Below are 20,977 nucleotides of genomic sequence, written 5' to 3' on the forward strand. Positions count from 1 at the left end.
CTTCTCGCTCTCTCCTTCCTGCACCAGCTGGGACATCGGGGAGTGGTCCGAGTGCAGCAAGACCTGCGGCCTGGGCATGCAGCACCGCCAGGTCCTGTGCCGCCAGGTGTACGCCAACCGCAGCCTGACGGTGCAGCCCTACCGCTGCCAGCACCTGGAGAAGCCCGAGACCACCAGCACCTGCCAGCTCAAGATCTGTAGCGAGTGGCAGATCCGGACCGACTGGACCTCGGTACGCGGGTGGGGCTGCCTGCTCTGGGGCGCCCCCTGCAAGGCTTGCGGCCACGCTCCCACCTGCCCCCTCCCAGACCTGATGTAGGCTCTCCAGGAGGACTCTTCCTGCTGTTTTCTGGAAGGACTTTTCTGCAGAGCGTAGGAAGTGCTGGTCGCCAGATAGACTTAAGGGCCGGCTTTCCATCAGGGTGACCCATGGGAGCCGTGCGCACACAGGTTTCCTCTCCCCTGTGTCATGGTGGAGTGAAGACCAGTGATGCTAGAGTCAACGCCTCCTTGCCGTCCTGCCCTCCCATTTCACAGATGACAGCACTGAGGCCCAAAAGATCAAAGAAAGCCAGGGATCCTCCCCAGGCAGCATCGCATGGCTGGGTGCACAGCAACCCAGGAGTCACGCCTTACCCTGCCCCCTGCTCAGGTGGTGGGTTAGGACGAGGGTCCCCTGACAGGAGGGGGCCCTTGGACACAGCACTGCCCACCGCGCTGACGTGCACTTGCTGTGTTTTAGTGTTCGGTGCCTTGTGGAGTGGGACAGAGGACCCGGGACGTGAAGTGTGTGAGCAACATCGGGGACGTGGTCGACGACGAGGAATGCAACATGAAGCTCCGCCCCAATGACATTGAGAACTGCGACATGGGACCTTGCGCCAAAAGCTGGTTCCTGACTGAGTGGAGCGAGCGGGTGAGCGAGAAAGATGGTGGGCAGGTGGGGCTGATGGGCAGCAGTGTGTACCAGGAGGTGCCCCAAGCTGCACAGACAGGGATCTCTAGTTCAAAATCCCAAGGGTGATTTCTGACTTTTGGGGAGAGGCCTAGACATGAACTGTCATAGGCTTCCTATGCTCCTATGAAGACTAAGGGTCTCGGAGATCAAGACATGGGTGTGAAAGAACTCATTTAATTCCCCTTAGCACATCACATGACTATTAGATAATGAAGTTCTAAATAAAGTGCATAAATGCATCCTACCTTTCCTGCATCTTGGGAATGTCTGGCATAGAACAGGCACTCAGCAAATGACAAGCCCCTTCCCTGCTTCTTACAAACTCAGAATCGTCCCCAGCTTCCCTCTTCCCGGTAGCCAGGCCACCCTGGGGGTCCCTGGTGTCAGGTGTCAAGGATGAGCTAAAAGGTGTATATAGCTCATCATTATCCCACCAGTTACCTGTGTACAAGGGAAAACATTTTGAGCTCATCTGTCAAAGACAAAAATAAGATTTATGTTAGAAGAGAGAAAGTGAAATAAAAGTCGTTCAGTCGTGTCCAACTCTTTGTGACCCCATGGACTATACAGTCCCTGGAACTCTCCAGGCCAGAATACTGGAGTGGGTAGCCGTTCCCTTCTCCAGGGGATCTTCCCAGCCCAGGGATTGAACCCAGGTCTCCCGCATTGCAGGCAGATTCTTTGCCAGCTGAGCCACAGGGAAGCCCTAGAGGAGAGAGGGGCGGCAGCAATGGTTGCACAACATTGTGAATATACTTAATGCCTCTGACTTTACTCTTAAAAATTATTAAAATGGTAAAGTTTATGTTATGCGTATTTTACCACAATAAAAAAAAAAGTTTAGGAAAAAATGCTAAGTGCAATTAAAAGATATGCCTAAGGGTAGGAGAGGGAGGGGGAGGAGATGATGGTTTTGCCTGCCTGCTCTTCTGGAAGCTGTTGATTGATGGGCAGTAGGAGTCTTCTGACCAAGGCAGCTGAACTGCTCATCAGATGAGCGGTGTCTGGGTTTCTGAATTCTTCAGAAGACTGTGGAAGTTTAACCGGGATGGAGGTACGAGTCGCTGCCTCTTAGTTCCTCCCTATCAATTAGGCAAGTCTGCACCATTTCCCTTAGAAGAATCCCTCAGGGTGCTTCCACCCTGTAACGTGCCTGCAAACCCCTGGAAACCTGGTTACAGTGCAGAACCAGAGTCCTCCTGCCAGGAGTGTGTCCAGCCATCCAGGTAATGATGGAAAAGATATAAGGGACTGGGTCATGGGCCCCCAGACCCACAGACGTATGTGCATGCTTAGTCACTCACTCACGTCCAGCTCTTTGCGGCACCATGGACTGGAGCCTGCCAGGCTCGTCTGTCCATGGCATTCTCCAGGCAAGACTACTGGAGTGGGTTGCCATTCCCTTCTCCAGGGGATCTTCCCGACCCAGGGATCAGACCCAGGCCTCCTGCATTGCAGGTGGATTCTGTACCATCTGAGGCACCAGGGAAGCCCCAGCCACTCAGATAATAGAGCTGGGACACACACTGATGTGCCTGGTTCCCCAACCAAGCTCTCGCTTTATTTCGGTCTGCCTCCCAGCTCTCCTCTAGCCTTTGAGGAATGGAGCCACCTGCCTTAGCATCAGGCAGCAGTGTCTTGTGAGAGACTTCAACCCTCCTTTCCCAGGCCAGGCCAGGCTCGGCTACTAGCAGGCAGGCATGTGCCCAAGTCTGCGTGCTCTCCTGCTGCTGCTGACCATACAGTGCGTCCTCTACATAGGAACCTTCAAGTTTCGAGCTTTCAAAGACGCAAGCGTGCACGCACATGTTCAGCCACTAAGTCAGTTCACGGGTCTGTCACACGTTGTCATGTGTGTGCAAGCTCCACGAGTGGTCCTGCTTTTGTGTCGTTACTGTATGGTGCTACATGCAGTACAGGATCTCTATTTCAAGCCCAGGATGTCCAGACGCAAGCATGAAAGCAGCGGCGATGTAGCTGGCACTGTATTGTACTTTTCAAGGGCCTGTACTGTGAGATTAAAATATTTTCTTTTGTATGTGTTTGGGGTTTTTTGTATTATTTGTGTGAAAAGTATTATAAACCTATTACAGTACAATGCTATATAGCTGATTGTGTTAGTTGGGTACCTAGGCTAAGTTTGTTGGACGCATGAACAAATTGGGTGACTCAGTGGTAAAAGAATCTGCCTGCAGTGAGGGAGACTTGGGAGACACGGGTTCGATCCCTGGGTCAGGAAGATCCCCTGGAGGAGGAAATAGCAACCCACTCCAATATTCTTACCTGGAAAATCCCATGGACAGAGGAGCCTGGCATGCTATAGTCCATAAGGACACAACTTAGCTGCTAACACATACACTTGGGAAGGAACTCCTTTATATGTAAGGGACTAACTGCATTTTTTAACTTGAAAGCCAAAACAGGTAGAACAGGTAGTCTGACAAGTGTAACTGTATTGGTCACCACCATGGACAGCATATTTGGAATGAAGACTGTCCCGGGAAGCCCGGACTAGGTGCCATACTGATGTCCCATAATGGAGGAAACTGAATGACAAGGGCCAGTGGTTTCCAAGGGAAAGAGTTGGTAGGGGAGCGGGGGGGTTCTGACCTCCTTCACCTCCTCTGAAAGTGACTACAGAACCTGTGGGGAGGCCTCCTCTCTAATGTGCCCGTCCTGTCTCACAGTGCTCAGCGGAGTGCGGGGCTGGAGTGCGGACACGCTCGGTGGTGTGCATGACCAACCACGTCAGCAGCCTGCCCCTGGAGGGCTGCGGGAGCAACCGGCCAGCGGAGGCCACCCCGTGTGACAACGGGCCCTGCACGGGCAAAGTGGAGTGGTTTGCAGGGAGCTGGAGTCAGGTGAGTGGCCAGAACCGATGTGTCTCTGTTCCTGGTGAGAAGCAGCATAGCTGAGGGGTCAGGAGACAGGGCTTGGTGTCTCCCAGGGATGCTAAATTTGAATCTCATCTGTGCTACCCATGACCCTAGAGAAGCTACTTATGCTTTTGGAGCCTCATTAGGTCAACAATGTTTATTGAGCACCTACTATGTGCTCTTCTAAACCCTTGGGCTATATCATTGAGCAAAACAAATATCCCTGCCCTCAGGAGGCTTATGGTCCAGCAAGGTTTCCTTATCTATACAATGCTGATTGTGCCAGCACCTATGAGGTTATTTTTAGAAGTGAAATGTTATTTACAAAGTATGTGATGTGGTGCCTGATGTATAATAACACAATAAATTGTAACTTCTACTGCTCTTAAGTATTGTTGTTGTTAATAAAGTCAGTTTGGGCTGTACTTGAAAGTCAAAAGCAGAAATAGATATGATCCAGCAATCCCACTTCTGGATATATACCCAAAGAAAAGAAAATCGTTATCTGGGAGAGATACCTGCATCCCCTACCATGTGGGTAACAGCATTATTCACAGTAACCAAAGCATGGAAATAGCCTAAGTGTCTGTCAACAGATGAATGGGTAAAGAATCAGTGGTATTTGTTTATAATGGAATATTATTCAGCCTTTAAAACAAGAAGGAAATCCTGCAGCTTGCAGCAACATGGATGGGCTTGGAGGGCATTATGCTAATGAAGTAAACCAGACACACCACTGATCCTGTACTGGTGTCAGAAGTAGTGGGATCTGAAAAAGAGTTAAATTCAGAGGAAGAGAATAGAGGGATTTCCCTGGTGGTCCAGTGGTTAAGAATCTGCCTTCCAGTGCAAGATATGCAGATTCAGTCCCTGACGAGGAACTAGAATCCACCTATCATGGAGCAGTTAAGCCCACGTGCCACAACTAGACAGCCTCGTGCCACAACAGAGACACGGCACAGCCAAAAACAGTAAATACAGAATTTTTGAAAAGAGACAAACAGTAGAATGATGGTTGCGGGGAGTTGGGGGTGAGGGGAATAGGAAGAGATTGGTAAAAGAGTTCAGATTTTCAGTTATAAGATGAACAAGTTCTGGTGGGGGGAGTGGTCTAGTGTGTAACATGATGTCTATACTGCAGTAGATAATACTGTACTGTATAATCGAAATTTACTGAGAGTAGAACTTAATGTTCTCACATATACATGTAAAAACGGTAAATGTGTGAGGTGATGAATGTGTTAACTTGATTGTAAGGACAATTTCACAATGTATATGTATACTATATCATCATGAGCATACTTTTAATATATTACAATTTTATTTGTCAATTACGTCTCAGTAAAGCTGGGGGAAAAAGCAGAAACAGAAGGTTATGTTTGTTCATTATGAAGAGCCAATAACACCGAATACCTCAATAAAGTAACTTAACTGATCAATTAATTTTTCCTTAGAGTTCCTAAGTTGCACATGAGCCCCCTAAAATCATTCCCTCTTTGCCCTGTTATGATGGCCATCAGTATTTTGAGTTCTCAGACCATCCAGGATTTGGCTCCCAGGGCTGGCTTGTTCTCCAAAGAATTTTGGCTGATGATCATGATTTATACATTCTCTGGACCTCCGGCTCCATATAGAATTTTATTTCTTTTAAGTAGCTTTAAAAACAGACCCTGAAAAAAATGGATTGACTTGTCCTTGTAAATTGATACAGCCCCTTTGGAAAGCAATTTGGCAATAAAAGTCAAGAACCATAAAAATGTTCATTTGCTTTAACCCAGCCACCCCACTCCTGAGGATTCATTTTAAGGAAATAATTAACAGGAGAAAAAAAAGGCTTTTTCAACAGAGATGTTCGTGACAGCAGGGCAATTAGGGATATTATGGCATATCATAACTCATTGAGGTATTATGTAACAACAACAATGATAATTAAAAGATGTGGAAAGTATATATAATGGCAAGTGAAAAACGGACTATGTCAAAGTATGTGAACCCTATCTCAACCGCTTCAAAGTATAGCTTTTTGTATAAACACAAGCAAATGTTTTCTCCTCAAATTTCCTGTAATGTTTTTATAATACAAACTGTAAAATATTAACAAATTCAGAAAAGAAAGAATTCAAGTACTTCCAATGCTACCCAAGTCGGTATCAGAGTTAGGCATACTTGATAACTGATCCCAGCTCTATGTCCCCTTAGTTCTCTGACTTGGGGTGGGTAATTTAACCTTTCTGAGCCTGGTTCCTCATCCAGATAGGAGAATAATAATACCACCTTTTTAGAGTTGCTATTGGGTTTTCATGAGACACTGTATATAAAAGGGTTGTTGCTTGAAACATGGGGAGTACTTAATAAATATTCGTTTCCTCTTCTCCATGTCTGTTATTTTTTCTGCCAATGTTTCTATCTCATTGTCGGTAGCAAAATATCTAGAATTTAAACCCCAAAGATAATTCAGATGTGAACGGTGTATGGGACACTAATTACACCAAGTGTCTGTGGAAACTCCGGGAGAATAGCAGAGAACAGGGAAGCTGGGCATGCTGCAGTCCCTGGGGTCACAAAGAGGTGGACATGACTTAGCGACTGAACCACAGCAATCTATGGAAACTGAGACAATGGGAAGAGTCCTGTGTGAAACTGTAGTATCAGACCATAATAGCCTTCACACAGGGCAGATACCCAGTGCAATTCAACTCACGCATCCACCAGCGTCTGAGGAAGAAGAGAGGGAGCAGGATGCAGTTCTTTTTCATTTGTGGGCCTCCTATTAACTCTAGGCCTACTCAGAGAACAGACTTCCCCAGGGGCCCAGGTGGTAAAGACGCCCTTGCCAATGTAGGAGACGCAAGAGATGCAGGTTAAATCCCCGGGTCAGGAAGATCCTCTGGAGAAGAAAATGGCAACCCGCTCCAGTATTCTTGCCTGGAGAATTCCATGGACAGAGGAGCCTGGTGTGCTACAGTCCAAGGAGTCACAAAAAAGCTGGACGTGGCTGAGCGTGGGAGCAAGCACTCAGAGAAGTGAGAATCACGTGAATCCTGGTGAAGGCAGCGTTTATTTCTGCTAAGATTAGAAACATGGAATGCATCGCCCTGTCATCCAAAGAGTCAGGACCTGATTGATTGTAGACCAGGTTTTGTTTCTGAATTTATAAGACCGTCAGAGCCTGCTGACACCTCCCTGCCCTGGGAATTGGATATTATCCCCAAAGAAAATGAAATAGAGCAAACTTAGTTACTGAAAGTAAGTCTTAAACATTAATTGACTTCAAGATATAAAAGGGAATATTCCTTCCAGACCCATGGTTTGAATGAGAGTTGGCCTCAAATGCCCCACTGGCCTGGTCACAGTGATTGGTCCAGATTGGACATGTGACCCAAGCCGAGTCAAACTGAGTCCTTCCCTGGAACTTTTAATGTGGACTTTGGGGAAAAGACTCCCTTGGAAGTTGTGAGCACAGGTGCTAGCAGTGGTCCTACTGAGGCTTGTAGAGGAACTGTCCCAGGAGAATGAGACTTCTCAGGTTTAGGGACCCTTGTTCTACTCTGGAAATGGAGTAGCCCGACTCTTATTCATAAGATATTCCACCAAGTCTATTACTCATGCCCAGATGCTTTCTTTCTTCCCTGTCAATTCTGGGTTTACTTCATCCTTGTGTGTGCATGCCTGCTCAGTTGTGTCCAACTGTTTGCAACCCCAATGGACTGTAGAACACCAGGCTCCTCTGTCTATGGGATGCTCCAGGCAAGAATACTGGAATGGGTTGCCATTCCCTTCCCTAGGGGATCTTCCTGACCCAGGGATAGCACCTGCATCTCCTGAATTGGCAGGCGGGTTCTTTACCACTGAGCCACCTGGGAAGCCCTGCTTCACACTTAGATTGTCTTAGTTCTTGGGGGGCGGGAAGGTCTTCCACAGTCTTTAGCCATTAGGAGCAGGCTAAATGGCTGCTAAATGGCAGACAAGCAGGGGCTTGTCTGCCCCTGTGCCTGGGTCACATTTATTCTCTGACATCTGAACAGACAGCTCCAAAACTAAGAAGCCTTGTAGTTTTCTGTATACCTGTGAAGATGGCAGAGAACACCTCAAAGTGGAAATTGCTGATGGCGATGTTTATCGTGGGCTCTGTGACTAATCTGTAGTCTGTTAGCTTGGGTTTGAGGGGTTTTTTGCTGTGTGGTGACATGGGTCCCCCACCACCACCGTTTTTTTTTTAATTTCACCATGTGCCTGCATACAGAAGCAAGGCTAATATTAAGAGTTGCAGCTGTAGACATTTTTACAGGCTTTTCATAAAGGCAATAGCTTCTTTAAAGTCTTTAAAAGTATATAGATCTCAGCTTATAAAATTTTTTCAATCAAAAGGTAATAAGAGTTCACCAAACATGAACAGAAAACATTTTACAAAGTAATAGATACTAACTAGAGTAAGCAATGGGCAGTTACATGCATCATATTTCCGTACCCTAATGCAATGAAGCAAGACGTGTAATTATCTGACTGGACTCTTTGCAATCACAACCTCAGTGAGCTTTGGCTCCAAGTAAGGAGCCAGGGAGTTGGATTCTGTGGGCAAAAGCTTCCTGCTGGCTGCCCTGTTGGGAGGGGAGGGCTGATCATAAGGGACATTGTCCCAAGTCTGTGGTCTTCGTCTGAGTTTTGTGTAACCCAAAGCATTTTAATGTAGCGCTTCACCCACATACATGCAGACTCTGGGAAAAGAATTCATTCCCAGCAGTGCCCCACCAAAGGCCAGCAGATAAGCTAAATGTTAGTTCACTATTTTACAGTGAGAGGTGTCACAGTCTACCAGACAAAACCAAATGACTGGATGGCATGCTCTGTGGGATAGCCTATGGGAAACCTGATTTCACTCCCATATTACTGAGGGCATCAAGATCTCAGCCACCAGCATCCTCAAGATGTGAGAGTTCAGGGGAGGTGCTCTCCATGCCAGAAACAGAACTGTCAGGAAAATTGCAATTTTGGGAAAAGAGCAATGGTGGAAAGTTCTGGTAAACATTCCTCGATGGATGGTATTTCTCATCCCCTTTCTATCATGTGATACCTGTCTTTCTCTGCTGCCTTCTCTAGTGTTCCATCGAGTGTGGGAGTGGGACCCAGCAGAGGGAGGTGATCTGTGTTAGGAAGAACACAGACGCCTTTGAAGTGCTGGACCCCTATGAATGTTCCTTTCTGGAGAAACCCCCCAGCCAGCAACCCTGCCACCTCAAGCCCTGCGGGGCCAAATGGTTTCACACAGAATGGAGCATGGTAAGTCTTGGCACTCTCATCTGCTTCCCCCTACCCCTCATGGCTGGCCCATCTACTGGGTGCCAAGCACTGGGCTCAGCCCAGATTCCCTGCACAATCTGCTGTCCTTGGTCACAGCCAGAGTGCCCTGAACTCAGCCTGCTTGGCAGGGAGGAGGGAGCCTGAGGCTGGGGTGAGCTTGACTTCCAAACTATGGAGGCCATAAAATGGTGGCTCTCAAATTTTCATGGGCCTAAGAATCAGCTGGGATCTTGTTTGCAAAGACTGATTCTGGGTCCAACTTGGCCAATAAATTTGCTCTTTAGGATTAGGTTTGATGTTGGCCGTGGTCCTTGAGAAAGCAAGAGCAGACCACTATTTTCTTCTGCCATTTGATTTGGAGAGTCTAGAAAGGACCAAACTCACCAGGCCACGTCAAAGGCCACAAACTCCTAAGACATCTGCTGGGAATAGCCCTGATGTCCCTTAACAGGTAAATGAGTGAACAGACGTTTGTCTAAACAATGGGGTGCCACTCAGCAACAGGAACCAAAGAACTGATACCTCCTATGACATGGAAGAACTTCAGATGCATTTTGCTAAATGGAAGAAAGACTCCCCTCCCCCTACAAAGCTACATAGTGTATAATACTGTCTATATAATATTCTTTAAAAGGAAAAACTATCAGAACAGAGACCAAACCACTGATTGCCAGAGAATGGGGTGGGACAAAGCTCACTACAAAGGGAAAATACAAAGGAATTTGTTCTGTGTGATGAAAGCTCCGTCTTGCTTGCTGAGGGAGATACACGATTCTCTGAATTTGTCAAAACTCAGAACTGTGTGCCACAGAAAATGAAAAGTGGGGACTCCCCTGGCAGTCCAGTGGCTAAGACTCCACACTCCCAACGCGGGGGGCTTGGGTTCGATTCCTGGTCAGGAAACTAGGATCCCACAACTAAAGATCAGCAACTAGAGATGCCATATTTTACAACTAAAAAAGACCCCAAATTCCACAACAAAGATTACACATGCCTCAACTAAGACCCAGACCATCCAAATAAGTAAATAAATATTTTTTAAATAAATAAGTCAGTTAAAGCAAATATAAAATATATTGTTACTATATGAGAAACGCTGGGCTGGAAGAAGCACAAGCTGGAATCAAGATTGCTGGGAAAAATATCAATCACCTCAGATATGCAGATGACACCACCCTATGGCAGAAAGTGAGGAGGAACTAAAAGCCTCTTGATGAAAGTGAAAGAGTGAAAAAGTTGGCTTAAAGCTCAACATTCAGAAAACGAAGATCATGGCATCTGGCCCCATCACTTCATGGCAAATAGATGGGGAAACAGTGGAAACAGTGTCAGACTTTATTTTTTTGAGCTCCAAAATCACTGCAGATGGTGACTGCAGCCATGAAATTAAAAGACGCTTACTCCTTGGAAGGAAAGTTATGACCAACCTAGATAGTATATTCAAAAGCAGAGACATTACTTTGCCAACAAAGGTCCGTCTAGTCAAGGCTATGGTTTTTCCAGTGGTCATGTATGGATGTGAAAGTTGGGCTGTGAAGAAAGCTGAGTGCCGAAGAATTGATGCTTTTGAACTGTGGTGTTGGAGAAGACTCTTGAGAGTCCCTTGGACTGCAAGGAGATCCAGCCAGTCCATTCTGAAGGAGATCAGTCCTGGGATTTCTTTGGAAGGAATGATGCTAAAGCTGAAACTCCAGTACTTTGGCCACCTCATGCGAAGAGTTGACTCATTGGAAAAGACTCTGATGCTGGGAGGGATTGAGGGCAGGAGGAGAAGAGGACGACAGAAGATGAGATGGCTGGATGGCATCACGGACTCAATGGACGTGAGTCTGAGTGAACTCTGGGAGTTGGTGATGGACAGGGAGGCCTGGCGTGCTGCGATTCATGGGGTCACAAAGAGCAGGACACGACTGAGCAACTGAACTGAACTGATAGTAGCAAAGACAGTGACAAAAGCCAGACATTTTTCAAATTTACCCTGTTTTATAAATTTGCATTTGGAATAAATATTTTATATAATTATAAAACAAAATTATTCTTTTAAAAAAGAAATCCCTAAAAATGGAAAATAAATGAAACAAATTAGCCTAAATATGTATGCAGTTAGTGGCATCAGCTCTCTTGCCTGTGGCTCTAAATCACAGTAATCTGACTGTCTATACCTAAGGACAAAAAGAACTGCAGAAAAGTGTTAACATTGTTTGCAATATGACATTTTTAGTGATGGCTGTTGTCCTGTGTTCTGAGATGGTTGGGTATATAACAGGTGATAAAGTGAATGAATAATCTACTTCCTGATACTCTGATGATATATGTAATAGTAGATATGATGCTATAGCTCTGTTATCCCCAGTTGCCTTAAGAAACAGGATTCTCGGCTCTTAGGAGAAAGAAGATAACAGACAAAATAGAAGAGATTTAAGCGAAAATCCTATTGTCCTGAATTTGACTTAGAAATACCAGTTTGAACTCACAAATTAATTTATCTTAAAAAAATTTTTCTCTGTTTTATCCACTGAAAGATCCTGGAAACAGTGACCAACCCAGTAGCAAAGGCCATGCCTATCAGGCAGGATATGGTTTCAAAATGCCACTCTCTGGGACGTCCCTGGTGGTCCAGTGGTTAAGATACTGTGCACTTCCAGTGAAGGAGGCCAGGGTTTGATCCCTGGTCGGGGAACTAAGATCCCACATGCCAAGCAGTGACACCAATAAATAAATAAATAAAATGACAACAAAATACCATTCTCCACTAAAAGGAGCCAAAGAAAAATGTCTGATTCCAGGTCTGGGAATGTATAGATATAAATTAAATCAGGATGACTTTTTATACCAGGCAGATGAGTTCATGTCTAAAGAGCTCAAGAACCAACTCTGAGCCCTGGATAGCCACTGATGGGGCATCAATGAGCATCAGTAAAAATAATAACTGCCATGCATTGAATGAAACCCATCAATCTATAATCCATCCATCTATAAGTTTAAATCTATTCATCTATAATAAATTTAAATCCATCCATGTGTAATAAGTTTACAATGATTAAAAAACTAGAGGATCCACCATTGTAGGATGTTAGAGGAACCAACTCATTATTCTGAAAACTGATAAATAAAGGAAAATAATCAAACATTCGCCCTGTCTTTCCTAAACAAGCCATACCACTGGGTAACCAGAGTAAGCATAAGTGAAGAAGGAGTGGGAATGCTTTAGGTTCTCAGCTTGTAAAGAAGAAGTGGTATTAGGATATTATCACCATTTTTCAACCCCAAATGAACTAATGATCTGCTCTTGAGGGAGTGCTGACCTCCTCCAAAGAGAGACAACTAAACACATCCTATGAAGTAGTCTCACCACACACACACACACACACACACACACACACACACACACACACACACACACACACAAATCAAACCTGCACCTGATTAGGTTGAATAGATTGGATCCAACATCCTATCAGTGGAAAATGTGGAAGACAGAAGAACATGTCAGCCTGTATCATGGGGGATGCACTCAGCAAAATCTTAAACTGTGGGAAAATCTTCAGGACACAACTCAAGTACAAGGGGAAAACACGGGGCAGGGAACCCATGGATTAAAAGGCCTGTCAACCAACTGCAATGTACAACCTTATGTAGACCCTGATCCCCACACCCCCAAAAATCTCTATTTTAGAAAGTTGCCATGTCAGTAACAGGGTTTGAAAATTGTAGCTGGACTTTTAAACTACAAAGTGAAGCAAGAAAACCTAAAATAAAATTGAGATTCACAAGCAAAATGAAATACATGTTTGAAGAGAAGAAACTATTGTCAATATCTAGGTGTGATAATGATATTTTGGTAATTTTTTAAGAATCTTGGTTGTTTAGTGCTACAAACTGAAATATTACAGAAGTGATATGATGTCTAGATCTGCTTCAAAGTAATCTGAGACATCATCCTGGAAGGGCACTGATGGGACATGGCTAGCCATGAGTAGGTGTACATTGAGGCTGATTAGTAGGTGCAGGGGAGTTTGTTTCAATATTGTCTCCTTCGATAGATGTCAGAATTTTCCAAAATCTGCCTTCTTCAGCGTGCTGAGCGAATGGGCTGCCAAAAAGTCTAACTTTCTTCCCTTCCCCTCACAGTGTTCCAAGAGCTGTCAGGGCGGCTTCCGCGTCCGAGAAGTGCGTTGTCTGGCAGATGACATGACCCTAAGTAATCTCTGTGACCCTCAGTTGAAACCAGAAGAAAAAGAATCTTGTAACCCTCAGGACTGTGTCCCTGAAGTTGGTAAGTAGGGAATCGTACCTTGCGATAAAAGATTCATCTTTCTTAATCTCCATCAAATTCTCTGGTGTCAAAATGCCAGATTCTTCTAGGTCTCACTGTGACTGTGTGCAAAGTCATGGAGTTCAGAGAGGGTCAGCATCCTTCAGGTGTAAATTTCATGATTTAAGGTAGCTGCTGATAGCACAGATGGCGAGCAAAGAGACACTTAAATGGGAATTGATTAAAATGGCAATGCATTCAGAGATTTGGTTCCAGCATTCTTAAGGTCAGAGTAGACAGATTTCAGCTGCTTGTTTAAAGAAGAAAAATATATATATAAACTTGCTCTCAGACCACACTCACACCTCCCATCGGTAATAAACAGTGGAGCTGGGATGAATAGCCACACCCTCTGCCCTTTCTCATCCCCTAAGTCTACGCTGCTCCTCGTGCTCAAAGTCTTCTCCATTCTCCTCTGCTGCAGATGAAAACTGCAAGGACCGGTACTATAACTGCAACGTGGTGGTCCAGGCCAGGCTCTGCGTCTACAACTACTACAAGACCGCCTGCTGCGCCTCCTGCACGCGCGTGGCCAACAGGCACTCGGGCTTCCCAGGGAGCAGATAACATCCCAGTCCACATCTGTGGGCAGGTCAGGGAGTCTGTGAGCAGTGGGACCCGCTGGCTGCTGCCCTACCGGGGGCTCCCTGGCCTGTGGAGCTGCCAGTCAAGTTAGTCCGCACCCTGCCTTCGTAAAGTGTACACACGGTGCCCAAGAGCAAAGCCACGGTTGTCCTTTGAGCATCACCACGAACAGATGACCCCTCCCCCAGAAGCCTGGCCCCTGCGCTCTCTGCAGACCAAGCGGTGGGGAGTGCCTTCAGCTCTCAGCTGACTCCGTCCTGGCACTTTCTAAGTCAGCAGCCGGACTCTGTCTGGGCACTGCCTCGTCCCTGGCGCTGCAGGCCTTTCCAATATCAGCGCCCCAGGAAGAGTCAGAGGAGGCAGCGCCCCCACCCCAGGGCCCCCCTAAGGCTTGCCAAGATGCCTGTGTTCCTCTGTTACCTCAGCCCGGCTGTGCCTATTTTCATGCTCAAAGACCTTAGGCTGTTTTCCTGCCTTATGACACAAATATCTCTTGCCAATGTAGCGCTTTATTGTTTGGAAGGTATAGTCAGAGATATTAGCTCACTGTGGCTCATGGTGCCCCAGAATGAGAGGCAGGGAATGAATCACGGTCCCTATTTTACTGACAAGAAAACTGAGACTCAGTGTAGGTAACTGACCTGCCAGGTATGAGGTCACAAGTCCCAACCCCTGTGGTCTGACCACAAAACCCTCACCCTGAGGCCTGGCCGGAAGTCTGAGGTCTGCAAAATGTGGCTTCCTTTCAGACCTAGAGGCTCAGAAGTTTCCCATTCAGCAAACAAAGCCCAGACCTTTGAATTCTCTCCTCTGGCCCTGCACTCACTTGTTTCAGGCATCTGTTTGTTTTTTCCCTTTCCCCACAAAATCACAGGTCCAGGTGACAGGACTCTGCATGGGTTCTTGAACCCCATCCTTAACAGAACTAGCCCATGAGATAAGAAAGCCATTGGGGTAGCAAGGTGATTGTCTTAAATTATTATTCTTCTCCCCACTGGGACACACCCAGAGCAGATTTCCAGTGCACACAGCTCCATAGCCCCCTGGGCTCTTGCCCCTTCCTCAGCCATCTCTCAACCAACCAACCTATCCCAGTAGGAATCCTATTTTTATATTAGAAAGAGTCTCCCTTGGGTCTTTCTGCTTTGATTTGTGGGTTTCTCTTTGCATCTTGCCCACTCCCCCACACACACCTTGCCCCATGACTCACAACCCATATCTCCCCTCCAAGGTATGAGCACTAAGATCTTTAATAATGCAATCAGCCTGGGAAAAGGGGCTGTGAACTTCTCCACGATGGCCACAGCGGTAGGGTCCTTATTGATTGACTTCACATAACTCTGTAGTTCCCAAGGCCTCAGGCTGGAAAAAGAATGTAGTACATATGGAAGATGAGCCATCTGAAAAAAATCAGTGAAGAAAAAGAAGGGGGGAAATATATATATATATATGTATATATATATATTTGTATATTCTTACACCCACTAAGAAAAAGAATCAGGCTGAACAAATTGGAAGCATAAAGAAAATTTGTCTTATTTAGTACTATGGTCCTGGCCCTATTTCCTATTCAAAGCAAGAGTTTGCTTTGAAATTTATAGCAACTGAGTTTCTCCCATGAGCCCTTTAACCCAAAAATCTGCTAATTTGATGATGATGTGCTTTTGGAAGCAGTATTACCAGCTCAGTCTGACACACTCCATCACGCTCCCATTACCCTTGGGCTTTCACAAATTCTATTTGGCCTTTCTATAAGTGTCTTTCTCTTTCTGGAAAGCCCCAGTTACCATTTTCCAAAAGCACACCCATCTCTCCTGATCCTTATATATCTTGCACAATAAGCAACAGGGCAGAGGCCCAGATTCCCATGCCCACCAATCAAAAGCAGACCAGAGAGGCCAAGCATATGGCTGGTTCCTAGCCAGCACTCACTCTCACTGTTTCATCACTCGCCTTTGCTTCTCATCCCAGGGGAGGGTATCCTTTCTGCAGCTGCGCTCAGATCTTCCTGAACAAGCCAGTCCTTTAGAGGATTCCTTGGAGGAGGCTTTCTTTACATGCTGGGGGTCAGAGCAAGATCCATGGGTGGAAGAGCAGAAAGGCTGATTTCAGCTTAAATGAAGGGAAAACCTTCTAGCCATCCAGGCTGCCCAACACAGCAGAGGTATGGCTGCCATGAGTGAGTTCACCAGCTTAAAAGGGCTTTCTCCACCAAGTGGGAGGTGAGCATCCCAGGTTCTTCCAACTCAGGATTCTCACGACTGGCCTGGGGCTTTGTCTCTTTGACATCCAACAGTGTCCCCTGACTCCTAAATCTTACCAACAGTGCTTTAAAGGATCAGGGATGCTCCCATGAGAACAGCCATCCTGCCAGGTGTGAAACTGGGTAGGAGCAAATGAATCAACCCCAGGTCTTCAGGGGAAAGAAGTACTGAAACTAAGCATCTTTCTTTTCTCTTGCAACAAATAGTTGAGCTAGTCTTCGAATTCATTTGTCTGGAAAGGGCATTTGTTACTAGATTAGGGGGTTTATCAACCTGTTTTAAAAACTCAGTTTTTACTGATTTCCTTCTTTCTTATATCAACATCTAAATGCCTCTGTTTCTAGCACAACACACATGATAATGTCCAGTAACATTTCCAGTGACAGAGCTCCTTGCTCCTTCCAGAGGTGCCTCTTTCCCATTTTCTTGGCCCCCTTGTCTCACCCTCTCCTTCCCATGATCCTCCATCTCCCATCTCCTTCTCAGTCTGTTCCCATAACTGGCCGTGATGCAGAACTGAAATTTACATTTTAATACTCTCTTTTTTTTCTGCAAACCAAATTGCATCAGTCCCTGCTCTGCATTTTAAAATTAGATGAATTTAAGTTCTGTGCTTTTCTCACCAAAAAAATCAAGAAAGCTCCAAATGGAAATAGTTTGCTTTTTTTTTTTTTTTTTTTTGTACTATCACTTATTGGAAAAGGAAAGCGTGCCCCTTGCAAAGGGCAAAGGCTATTCAGTGTAGCCCATCCTTCCCATTCTCACATAGACTCACGTTTCTCCCCCTAGAAAAGGAGCAATGTAAGAAATATGGCACTGAAACAAAAAAGCTTGCAAACCCAGCTACCAGATAGTGCTGGTTCAGTTCGTGAAGGGCGTGTTCACTGCCTGCTGCTTGCACGCTGGTGGGGAACCCAGGTGAGCACAGCCCGCGTGACGGCAGCGCTCAGAACTGTCCCCGTCTGTCCCTTTGCCTTGCTTCTCTGGCCCACGGCTGTTGGGGTAGTTACCATTTACTCACCCCCAAAGGGTCTAGCTTTCATCATTCCTTCCTTTAAAAAAGAATGGCTTTCCAGAGGGACGAAAATGAGGGGCACCGTCTTCAGTTGTTGTCAAGTTGTGTGGCCGAGAGAGAAACCCAGATGTTACTAAGGCCTTGCTAAACCTGTGGCTGTCTTTTTCTAATTTGAACATCCATTTTCTAATATCAAAGACACACATGTAAGTGGCAGAAAGAAATATGATTTCCCTCAAAACAGATTGAATCATCAAACCAGAGGGAACCTCTGTCCGCCTGGCAGGTGGAGACCAACGCTGCACCCTTGCCGTATGCAACATTTTTAGTGTGACTTAGATGGGAAATTAGACAACTTCCTAATGAAATTGGTGAATGCCAAGAAGTTGGAGCAGTAACAGCTAAATGACAAGTTCTAGGGCTAAAAATGTCTGAGAGACTAGAATAAAACCTAGATCTTCAAAATTCACCGGAAAGCAACATAAAGTCCCACCTTTGGATTTCAAAACAAAACAAAACTATAGAAGTACAATGTGGGGAGCAGGTAAGAGTTTCAATTGGCTGAGCTCAATGCAGGTCAAGAAAGTGGGATGAAACTACCGCCCCCCCCCAAAAAAAAACACACAAAAAAAACCACAAAATAAACAAAAAGCCACAGAGCATTCAGGCACAAGGAGAAAACATTTGGTGAACTCTATTTGTGATTGCCATAAACTTTAAGAAGAATACTGATAACATATAACATTCAGATGAGCATGGCTGATCCTGTGGAGGGGTGCGGGCTGTGAGAAGCGGTGCAAGGACTTCATGAGGAGGTTTAGCTGGAGGAGAGATTTGGGGAGCACCAGGAGAGCCATCCTAGGAGGTGAGCGCTGCAGGGAGGCAGATTTTAGCTCTTGCAAGAGAACCTCCTTTCTGCACATGAGCACCTTCAGAAGGTCGAGGGCACCATGGTAGGTACTGCTGACTGACCCATTCCTGGAGGTCTCAGCAGAGTCTTAATGGCCCTCCGTCATGGAGGCTGAAGGGGGTGGGGGGGGATCCAAGCACCTAGCTGGGGTAACAGGACTTTTAAGATTCCTTCCAGTCTGGACTTTGGTGACTCTGTAAGTAGACTCTTTAAGTGATTCACCTGGTCTGGGATGGCAAGTACACAGCACAGGTACTTCCTGTTGCTATGACTACCATTCTAAACCCAGTGTTGCATTCCTCCCAAGAGCTGAATGTGACCTCAGAGAACCACTAGCCAACTGATCAGAGCTGCCCTATGTGGTCCTGTTTTGAGAATGACTAATCAAACGTTCTGAAGGCTAGTTCCCTGCATAGGGTCACACACCTTGATGGAGGCAGTGCCTCGACTAGACAAGGACCCTCTAAATACCATCTCTGTCTCAACTCACTTTGCTTTCCTGCATCTTTGCTGGAGCTACATCATTCTCCCCACCTTGCACCACACTCCTGGTTCTTTCTCTTCAGTGGCTGACAGTGGGAGACAACCGTCGTGACGAGGAAAAGTGACCCCGTGGGCTGGGACCCTCCAGACGGCTTTCTCAGCGTCTTCTAGACGTTGAACCCTTTGCTTCAGTTAAAGGAAAGCCGTTCTGTTACATAAACTTGATTTCCACCTGCCTTGACCCCCAGACCCCCACCAGTCAGTTTGATGGAAGGATATACTTTGTTATAACTTATTATTTTGTTCTTTGTAAATACAAGATGTTTATAGGAAATGTGTATTCTGAACTCGACCCGCGGAATGAGTCACTACACCAAAATAGTTCTATTATTTAGAATATGTTAATTTTAAAGGGACCTAATAGGTATTTATTTACATATTCAATCCACATTTATGTAAAATTATTTGATCCTACTAACCCAGCTTCCCCAGAAAGTTGCTGCACATGGCATCTCATTCTAAGTCCATGGGTACACTTAAGTATACTGATTAGCCAAGTTCCTTGGGTTTTAAGATCAAATAGAAATTACTCTATTTTTTGACTCATTCAGGGGCTTTTTACCCCTGGGATTGTACCTGAAAACAGGTCTGTCTGGATTGCCACCTTTCCACCTTAAATATCATATTTGCTCATATAATCTGCCCTCTCCTCACCCTCAGATATTTGGAGAAGGAAATACAGGGGTCTTTTTCAACCCTTCTCTTTGCCTTGCCTCATTCATCAGAATCACCAGCAGTAAGTGGCTCAGGGGGCTGCTTGGAGCTGGGAGGGGGGCAGGGTCCCCTGGCAGGGGCAAGGAGGGGTATACAGGAGCTGATGCACTCACTGTTCTGACCACTCCTCCAGGGGCCCCGCTGGTGACTGCTGAGGGGGGCTCTGGGTGGTCAACTCCGCAGCCAGGAGCATGGAGCCCACAGAATGCTCCATCAACCCCATGTCACCCTTGGGTGTCAATTATTGCTTACAGAGGTGGAGGGTAGAAGGTAAATTATATGAGTAAACAGTCTGCTTTCTCTTCAGCAAAAATGACAACTATTTTTGTGTATGACTAATTTATTTTTATTATTGTAAAAATACAATAAACTGGTGTTAAAAATCAGCTTTGTTAACATGTCTGTGCTTTCTCAGGCTTTATTCCATGTCTGCTCACATCGCACTACACAGCCCTCTAAAGAGAGGAGCCAGGCCCTTAGAGGCCGGTTGGTCTGTGGGACTGTGGCTTCGGGGGTAGCTGGACCCCTAAGAGGACAGGAAAGACGGGCCTTCAGCCTGCTGGCCTGCGTGAGTCCTCAACCTTGGATGAAGAGCTTAAGATAAAATATCCAGGCATGCGCACTTCTTCAGGATTTCTTTATTTTTTTTTTTTTTTACAGGATTACATTCAAACAGCACCTCTTCAAACCTCTCCCAGGAGGCAGAAAGTGTGGCACCCACCATACTGATTCATACAACTCCATCTCTCAGCTTTTTAAAGTACTTTTTTACTTTGTAATCTTTTTTTAATTGCTAAGCTTTTTATTTTATATTGGAGTATAGCTGATGAACAGTGTTGCGATCCTTTCAGGTGAACCTTGCATATGCATGTATCCATTCTCCTTCAAACTCCCTTCCCATCCAGCCTGACACATAACACTGAGCAGAGTTTCCTGTGATGTACAGTAGGTCCTTATTGGTTATCCATTTAAAATACAGCAGTATGTACATTTCTATCCCAAACTTCCTAACTATAGCTTCCCCTCACTCTCCCCTCCTGGCAACCATAAATAAGTTCGTTCTCCAAGTCTGTGAGTCTGTTTCTATGTTGTAGGTAAGTTCATCTGGGATTTCCCTGGTGATCTGGAGGGACCACCAGGGAAGTCCCTCCATCTCTCAACTCGAATAGTTTCTTCCAACTCTCCTTGGGCTGACTCAGCCTTGGGCTTGAGCTTAGCACAGCGTTTGAAAAGTCTTTCAGGTTATATTGGTGCATAACAATGTGGAATATGACTTGGGTCATAAAGCACATTGGAAGTCATCTTGGACAGACAGACAGAATCCCTAGTGGAGTCCCCGCAGGCTCTTTCCCCGACGTTGCCCTGCATCATCGTTATCAGCAGCGCTCAGAAACTTACTATTATGCCTCGAATCTGCTCCCCATCCCTCCTACTCACCTTCCCAGCCTGGAAAATCTCAATTTACTCTCTTTTTTTATTTTGGTAACATTCACTTTACA

The 20,977-nt window shown here is 45.7% G+C and overlaps 1 protein-coding gene across 4 annotated transcripts in view; it reads left to right on the forward strand.

The window, feature by feature from the left end:
• The window catches only part of THSD4 (thrombospondin type 1 domain containing 4), a 694,305-nt gene extending 674,441 nt beyond the window's left edge, over nucleotides 1–19,864 (forward strand). For all 4 annotated transcript variants that reach the window (XM_042252121.1, XM_027971544.3, XM_042252122.2 and 1 more), the window contains 6 exons: nucleotides 28–232; nucleotides 743–916; nucleotides 3,646–3,819; nucleotides 8,932–9,111; nucleotides 13,264–13,408; nucleotides 13,872–19,864. In XM_042252121.1, the coding sequence (XP_042108055.1) occupies nucleotides 28–232; nucleotides 743–916; nucleotides 3,646–3,819; nucleotides 8,932–9,111; nucleotides 13,264–13,408; nucleotides 13,872–14,014 (1,021 nt within the window). In that variant the 3' untranslated portion in view covers nucleotides 14,015–19,864. The remainder of the gene's footprint in view (nucleotides 1–27; nucleotides 233–742; nucleotides 917–3,645; nucleotides 3,820–8,931; nucleotides 9,112–13,263; nucleotides 13,409–13,871) is intronic.
• The last annotated feature ends 1,113 nt before the right edge of the window (nucleotides 19,865–20,977 follow it).

This window comes from Ovis aries, chromosome 7, assembly GCF_016772045.2.
Source record: "Ovis aries strain OAR_USU_Benz2616 breed Rambouillet chromosome 7, ARS-UI_Ramb_v3.0, whole genome shotgun sequence".
Lineage (NCBI taxonomy): Eukaryota > Metazoa > Chordata > Mammalia > Artiodactyla > Bovidae > Ovis > Ovis aries.